Raw genomic sequence first — 8,613 nt, 5'->3', positions numbered from 1 at the left:
ACCGGAGTCCAAGCTGGGAGAAGCGCGCTGAGGCTGTCCCAAACGGCCTCAGAAGCACTGTACCCATGTCACCCCTTTCCCCTGCACGCCGCCAAGCGACTTTCCACACAAGACAGCCAGCACATCTGTTCTACTATTATTTATTTTTTTAAATATTTTTGAAAAAATATAATTTTTTTACAATATTTTCAACTTAAACACTATTCACACTGAACACGTATGGCAGCTTAACCTACCCGAATATGAAGTTTAAGAAGCCAAAACTGTTCTAGCTTTATTAAAAGAAAACAAAACGGAAAAAAAAAAAAAGAAAAAAAAGTCGTTGTGCTGTAGACTATTGTGTAGTGATGATTAAACAAAGCAAGGGAAAAGCACCACTCAAATCACTAATGCTAGGGTTTTCTCAGTTAAATCCAGCTATAATAAAGTTGTACGCTAAAAGTTACATAGGCAGTGCTATGTACGTATCTGGGTTCTCGGAAGAAATTGTGATGAAACTCACATCTCCTTTAACATGATTAGGAAGTGAAACGTTTCTAACATGGTTAACACGTGGCAAAGTACGGGGAATTTCTTCCTTCCCATCACTTGGATGTTAGTTCAGTAGCTGAGATCTACGACTCTGTACAGGTCTGTAAAGTTTCTGCTAAAGCTCACGCTGCTTAAAGGGAGCATGAAGTTTTTTAAGGGGAAAAAAAAATTAACATTAGTAACAATACTGAGATCTCAAAGGAAAGTTAGCTAATTTGCATAACAATCAGATATCCTCACTTTCACTTTTAAGTTAAGGCATTATCAGGTGCAACCTAGCACCAGTTAACACATCTTTAGTTAAAAACAGACCATCCAGCTAATTCCAAGTCCTATTTAAAAGGAAAAACAGAGTCTGCAGAAGGTGTTTTTTTATAAACGTGGTACTTTGTCTCAACTTGACTGGTGCTTCTTACCTCACCTCTCCTTCTCGGAGAGCCAGGGCCCAATTATGTCTCCATTAAGCTTTTGACAGATTTACTTCGTAACAGTCTCAGCACTTTTATTGAGCATGCAAGACTAACAAAACTTTGGCAATGCATAAGTGTAACACAGTGACAAGAAGAGAGAGCTTTTACAATTAAATCTTCTAATACTGGCTTCACAGTGTGGAAATTGTGCTACATCCACCAAGAGAGGGCCCAGTCTACTCAAATATTTAAGTACTTCACCCCAGGAACAAACTCCTTTGCGTTTGGATTCAGATTACTCTTGACCTGAGGAAGGGAAAAACAGAAGTCTGGTTGAATTACCGCTTTCATCTTCCATTTTCAAGCCGAATACAATTGCAGGCAGACAGCTGATGGATTTAGAGCAACGGTCAGGCATGTAACAGGGTATTTGCATACACCAGAAGTCTCACTCATCGCTAGAAAAGCCCACTCCTCCGGGCTGGTACCCGAATTATCCATCCTGCCCCCACCACGCCACCTGCACATTTCAGTCAGATGAGGGAACAAGGAAACCAGAGGCACGTGGCAAAGACAGCAACTTTGCTTTATGCTGAAATAGCTTTTTTTTCCCCCTGAAGTGAAGCTGTTAAAACGTGCCACGAGGTTTTCAAGAGCTTGCTTGTTTAAGAGCAAGAGCAGACTTGTTCCAGGAAATTAAGCCACTGCTGGAAATTCAATGCACAGGAGCACTCTATTGATTTGTTTTACATTTCTACGTCTGTGACTACCCTGTCCTCCCATTTGGCATGCTCTACCATGTCCTGCGGGCGGCCAGCATCTCCAGCACGATCTCTTTTATCACAAAGAAACAGAGGATTAGGCTTCTGCACTTGTAAGTCTCTTAAAACTGCCACCTGCAGCTCATTAAGTTGGGAAAAGCAAGGGGTTTTGCACCTGAATTTCACAGCAGTTCTGTGATTCTGCACTCCACAGCACAGTAACTTTGTATTTTGTTAAAATACCTACACACTGCCCTTTCCTTTAGTTGAGCTCCTGGCAGAAGTCATACATCAAGAAAGAAGGAAATAATCATATTTTAGCCAATTTCCTCTTACTTAGAATCTCTACAAAGAGATCTGCTACGCTTCACATGATCCAAACCAGACCTTAGAACACGACTCGTACCGACCCAACACGTAACAGATGTGGAACGCAACTTCTGCAGTCCCGTCCCCGCACGACACTTCCCTAACACAGCACGCGTACCCAAAGCCACTTGAATTTATGCCGTGGGCCAGGAAAGGCACCGTGTGGTTTTGAAGAAATCCACGGAATAGGAAACATCCCTTACCCAACCGTCCCACATCTCCCCCTCCACCCCAGCAAGGCACATCTTAAGAGTCTCCGGCCTACACGTCAAGTATTTTCTCTTGCTATTACCAGCAACTGAAAGTCAGCTTTGGAAAAAGAGAAACGTCAAGTTTTAGAAATACGATCAGAAACTGAATTTACCACCAGGTCCTCCAGTGATGAGCTGTCACTGATAACAAGGTCATTGAACTGGTCCTGGATTTGATCCATTGTTTGTGGGAGATCACGGGCTGGAATAAACCATTCGTGCTCCTCCTCTTCTTCCAGCATCTCCTGGAAACAGCGCTCAATAAACTCTTCTTCCCACAACTCCTCTTCGATCTATAAAACAAGAAGAAACCGCTTTTGTCAACGAACTTGCTGGGAGCTTGTGTCTTCATCCCAAGGTTTGTGCACCTAGCTGACCTTCTTCCCAGCTATGCAAAGGGACTTCCCGCAGAAGGAAGGCAACCTGCTGTCTTTTTTTTTTTTTTTAATGTAGAAAAGTGCGTTGTCGCAGGAACTCGGGCTGCAGTTAAAAGGGAATGTCAGGAGAAGTCTCCAGCTCTAGCTGTTCCATTTGCAGCTTTTTACGAGCTCAAGAAGGAAAATGTTGATTCCAAGTGAAACTGTCAGTTGTACCAACAAGTGGACTGAACTCACTGCAGGTATGAGGAAGGGAACCAGGGACAACGCATGGAGCCAGGAACGCTCCCTAGGAAAATGGCCTACAAGGCTCTTGGGGAAAACAAATAACCACTGCCTGTCACTTGGAACGAGCAGCATCTCCTCGGCTGTAGATTATGCGTTCACCCGGTGTAGATCTCCCAAGGAGCAACAGACATCTTCGCAGTTGTTAGCAACACTGACCTGCTGCACTACGAGCAGGACAAATCAACTGATGCAGAACTGACACGCATTGCAAAGATTAAAGGAAAATTTTGCTTGGTTGTTCAGTAAACAAGCTTTGGAGGGAGTTCATCCTCAGAAATTTTCCATGTCCCGCATGGCAGTACTGAAGAGTGGGAAGCAGGGAAATAGAAGCCGGTGTGAACCACTTGCCAGACGTAAGGGAGCGGAAAAATTATTCAGGACAGATTTAAAAGTTCACTCAGTGGTAGCCTGACCATGTTTTCCTATACATCCTTCTCTCTAAATTCAAACGCATACTCGATCCTAGAGCAGAAAGTCAGTCACACACCTCAAATATCAAGTTAAAAAAGTCAGCGCCAGAGCTGGGTATTTCTGGTAAGATCTACGTCCCCTGTGCCCGGGGCAAACCCGCTCTGCAGCTCCCCTGGTGCTCCACACCCACAGCTCTGGGGAGCAGAGACTCGTCACCACGGGCTCCAAGCCACTGCCCAGATTATTTCAACACCGCACGAAACACCGACTCGGTGACTTCCCCACTAAAGCACTCGGCGATCTCCCACAGCCTCTCTCGCAAGGCTCTGCCTCCGCCCTGCCCGCAGGCAAGAGGCAGCTGTGGGCACAAGCCAGGACTGCACCGGGGGTTGCCCAGCTCCACGTTTTTTTGTCATGTGGTTGTACTCCTACAGGTGCCTCCAACGGCAGCTCCCGAAGCACTAAATGGCATTTAATTCTCCAAATTAACATTGCCTGTTTTTATTTCCCATTCCAAGTTTAACTCATTCAGGCTCCCACAGAGATGTGCCTGCGGTGGGAGGCGACCAGGCTGCCACATGGCATTCGCCTGAGTAAGACCACTCTCCCCTCATGCTCCCACCTTTCCTTTCTCTGAAAACAGAGCCTGTGACTGAAAAATAGTTTACTCACAGCGCAACTCTCAGCTCCTTCCCCAAGAACTCCATGTCTCACACACTAACTACAGCACAGCCCCCAGGAGGAAAAACCCACCAAACAGGAAACGACACTGAGACCATCCTGGCACACGCACATGAGAACGTACATTTTTCTGAGCAACCTGAATTTCCAATTAGCTTTGTGTCCTGCCGGCACCCTGAAGAGCAAGCAGCAGACATCTCCTATTTCAGAAGCTCAGGCTTCAGGGCAGCCAGACCGTGGCAGAGCGTGGAGAAAGCAGCTACTTGAGTACAAAGATCAAGTTGTGGTTAAGAAAGGGGCGGTGGAAAGAGGCGGGCTGCCTCCACGGGGGTGAAACCTGCACCCAGACGCAAGGTGGAAGATGAAGTCAAAGCTCCCTTACAACCTGACTGAGAAGCCCAGCTGCAAGACACTGAAACATTAAGCAACGCAGAGGACTGTCGCCCCACAACTATGTCCACCAACCCTCAGGAGCTGTTGACAAGGCAGGTCTGCACGTGGCTGTACCCAGCTCCAAGCCAGCAGAGCCGGCGTGTCTGTGCTTGTAAAGCCTGCGCAGCAACACCCATTCCTTCCAAACTGCCACATAAAACCTGTCAACTATCTTTTCTCCCCTCCCTCCTGCAGAACTAGTGAACTAATGGCTGCGTTAAAACACGCCACGCTGCCCGTATTTTCCATCAAGATTACAGAAAGTATTTATTGCCAGAGGACCTGAGATCTGTCTGTTCTCCAGCAAATGTATCTAAAACCCCCATCTCTAAAGGATTCCTAGACTCACAACCCGGTTGCTAAGCCACAGCATCTCTCCCTTCAACTAGAAAACGGCAAAGCACATCACGAGGCGTTTATCGAGGAAAACGACTTGCCTGCCTGTTAAACTCCTCTTCGTTCTCCATCCACATGTACTCCGCAAAGGGATTGTCATCTTCGTGAGAATGACCATTTATGATCACATCTTCGCTGATGATGCTGGGGCTAGTACTGCTGCGACTCGGATCTTTCATGGCTGCGTCTCTGCTATCAACGTCTGCAAGGAAGAAAGGCAGTAATTAAAGATGCGCAGATTCACTCATCACCTTTTCTTCTGCATAAGCCCGGCCCAAGGGAAGGCTGCACCTGTATCGGAAAGTTCTGGGTAACCCTGCCGTGACAACAAGTAAAGGAGTATCGGAAACACCACTTCTGTTGTAGGTGGATTCGAGTGAGAAGTTAATCTCCCAAATTAAACCTTCCCAAATCAGCAAATGCCAAGCACCAAGGCCAACGGAAAGTATCCGGAAAAAACCAGAAAGCGCATGTCGTTGCCAGTAAGAAAGTACTTAAGGCAACATTCAAGAAGTAAAAGGAAAATTTGTTTTCTGGAATACTTTTAAAGCTCCCACCTGAGTTTCAGCAGACTCCCCTGGAAATGCACTGCCCAGTGCCTGCGCTGCTCCGACAGTGTGGGCAACGCTTCAGGGGAATTTCCAAGGATACCCACGGCAGGGGAAACGCCGACGTGACTTTTAGCCCGGCCAAATTCCGTTACGGAACATTCTACGGGATCGCACAAATCGACTTGCACAGCCAGTTCTCCGCTGGGAAACCTTACGAGTGAAGCAGGAACCGTTCCACACCAACTCCTGGGCGAGCCCAGCCGGCCCCAGGGCTTTGACGGCCACCTCGTCAGCACCAGCCGCTGACGGGGCAGCTTCAGGGGAAGGCACTGGGAGACACCGTCCACGCTTGCCTCTCACCCCCCTGCGTTAACACGGAGTGAGTCACGGCTGGAGAGCGCTCGTTTCCGCGTGTCCCCGACACGCGATACCACATCGTCCCCAGCCCAAGGAATGAAGGTGCAGCCCGTGAGGGCGGTTGTTCCACCTGAGCACAATCAAATGCAGGACAGACCCTAAGCCGGGTCTCAATTCCTGTCCTAAGAACGGTGTCGTGGCCTCACGCTCAAACGCCTGCGTGAAGTTCGTAACTCAGAGCTCCAAGTCTGCTCACAGCCCACGTTCTAACTAAAAATCTTATTTGTGTTGCACAGTGCCCCTGGCTCTCCTATGCTATGCCTAAGTACAGACATTAGCACTGGAAAAGCTGAGTATTTTTAGATATTGATATTGGCAGTGTTGAATATAGGAAGCATGCAAGGCAACGACAAAAACCAACCAACCAAATCAAACTTGAATGTCTTCCCAGTGCTAAAATTTTGCAATAAAACGATTCAGCAGTGAGAATATTTTTATTTTAATCTCGAATCAACATTTTAGTTCATTGTCTGCATATCAAGAAATGACTGATGTGGAGAAGTTGATATCAGACTACAGCCTCCACTGCTATTAGAGTACAAGGGCTTATAATGTAGCAGCTCACACTCTCTTTTTAGATTTCAGGTGGTCCCATTATCTACAGAATTAAGGTAAGTTTGGGTTCAAAACGTATTCTTGATAATATCAGGTCAGAAACCTTCCACATCCAAATGATCCATTAAGAAAAGCACAAAGGAAAAGGAACTTGCCTGGTTTGCTCTATTCAAGGTTTTTAAATCAAAGGCAAACCCAAGTGCGGAAGTGACTTTAGCTCCCTAGGAAATACAACAAACGAGGCCAGAACCCGGGTATTCTAGCAAGAGAAAACAGGTTCTTTTTGATGTTCTTTCAAAACAAAATCACAAAGGATTACGGGCAGCATTTAACATAAAACAGGAAAAGACATTGCATTTAACACCCTAATTGAGGCTTGAAATTGCTTTAAGCAACTTCAGCTGTTCACAAGCTAATAAACACCACACACTAAAAGAGACACAAATGCAATTTTTTTTTAAACTGGTAAGTATTGCTGTCTTCTTTTTTTGTGTGTGAGGTAAATCTTGATAATGTTCTATCAGGCTTTCTGCTCACCAACAGTTCACACTACAGTAGCATAAGGTACTGGGACCAAATTTCAGGCAGCCTCTGGAGAAAGAAGCCAGCAGCCAGGCAAGTCCATAAAGGTAAGAATAATAACTAAAATACCCCTACTTGTTTGTGTAAAAGCTTGAAAGGTTTATTTGTTGAACCATGGTCAAGCTTTCCAACTTTTTAAAATGTTCCCATGGGACGCAAGCGACTCACTTGAAGAGGGAGGGAAGAGAAGTGCAGTGTTTCATGTTTGGACTGAAACTACCTTTTCCATTCCTGCCCAAGAACGATGTGGATGATTGTCTTCACGAAAGATCCCAGGCCCAACCTGAATATCTGAAGTTTATCTGATGAAGCCCTAAGCCCGCTACCGTCTTCCCACAGGAAAACATGTCACCAAACACTTCCCCAGCACAAACAGTTAAGGAAGCCCCAGGCCCTTACTCGCATCACTCCTTGTAATCTCATTTTCTGCAACTTGTAATAAAAGGCACCGTACAGGGAGCTTTCCATCTCACCCTTTCCAGACACAAACCAGTTGGCTTTCTGCACACAAGGACAAGACGAGTCTCATTTCACTGTTATGAGATACAGGATTTTTAGTCATGAGCAATTCTGAGGAGGGGAGCCAAGTGCCATTTTAGTCTTGCAAAAAGTCACAATCTGAGGCGGCTGCTGCAGAAAACAAGCTACAGCGACAGGCAACACTACCACCAGGACTAAAAATAATGCATTTTCCATCTGGGAGTAGGTGGAAAGCAGAGGATCTCAAAGCTCCTTACACTAGAACACAAAATGGAACATCGTTGCTGCTAAGGAAAAGAAAATATAGAGAATTCTGCCACAGGGATACGACTGGAGATCCAGCCTCAAGTTATTCGGGGATGCTGGCAGAGGGTGATGCAGGGAGAACAGCATAACTGAATAAAGAAGAGTTTTTTTACCTTAAGGATGAAGTCAGATATTAAAAGTTCTACAGGACTTTCAGTGGACTCAAAATGTTTTCTGGATGGAGTGTGGAACTTGTTAATCCAGAGTGTCACTAAGGTCTGATGACTTACCTGCTTCTTTGAATGTTGCTGTGTTTATAGCAATGAAGAGCCCTAGACCAAGATCTATTAAAATTCAAAGCTTTCTGATTGAAGATTTTGCATTTAAACCCCATAAGATTATCTAACAGATAAGGTCAACGCGCCTAATTGCATACAGCAAACCCCAGCTCTTTACCCTTGATTTTTTTTTTTTTTTAAAAAAAGGAGGGAAAAAAGTAAATAACGATATTTGCTTCAAGCACCCAAAAGCACCACAGAACAGCGGGCAGCTCATTAGGATTTATTTTAGCAGCAGCTGAAGTCTGAGCAAAGATGTTTTAGTGCAGCAGGCAGCACTTTGAACTTCTGCAGAAGACGGCGTTATTTGTTTATTAACCAGCCATTTCTCCTGTGAGTCAGGAGCCCTGGCCGAGCTCCTCCTTATCTCATTAGATTAGCAAGCGCCAGTTCTCAAGTAAACTGATTATGCTCCGCATAATAAACAGATTTCTTAATCAAATTCACGAAGGATGCCGGCGCTGCCCGACACAAACACTTCAAAGCACCGCACTGGAGTTTATTTGCGAGCGGCCGGCTCGTTCACACGGAGCCGGT

The 8,613-nt window shown here is 45.7% G+C and overlaps 1 protein-coding gene across 1 annotated transcript; it reads right to left on the bottom strand.

The window, feature by feature from the left end:
* Positions 1 to 128: 128 nt before the first annotated feature.
* PAIP2 (poly(A) binding protein interacting protein 2) lies at positions 129 to 5,122 on the bottom strand. Its single transcript, XM_009875448.1, has 3 exons — positions 4,949 to 5,122; positions 2,436 to 2,615; positions 129 to 1,247 (listed from the first exon to the last, which is right to left on the bottom strand). The coding sequence occupies exons 1-3, from the start codon at positions 5,084 to 5,086 to the stop codon at positions 1,182 to 1,184; spliced, it is 384 nt and encodes a 127-aa protein (XP_009873750.1). The 5' UTR covers positions 5,087 to 5,122; the 3' UTR covers positions 129 to 1,181.
* Positions 5,123 to 8,613: the final 3,491 nt, after the last annotated feature.

The sequence above is a fragment of the Apaloderma vittatum genome, unplaced genomic scaffold (assembly GCF_000703405.1).
Source record: "Apaloderma vittatum isolate BGI_N311 unplaced genomic scaffold, ASM70340v1 scaffold23550, whole genome shotgun sequence".
Classification (NCBI taxonomy): domain Eukaryota; kingdom Metazoa; phylum Chordata; class Aves; order Trogoniformes; family Trogonidae; genus Apaloderma; species Apaloderma vittatum.
The sequence above is the reverse complement of the archived record's forward strand: the minus strand, read 5'-3'. Positions and strand labels throughout refer to the sequence as shown.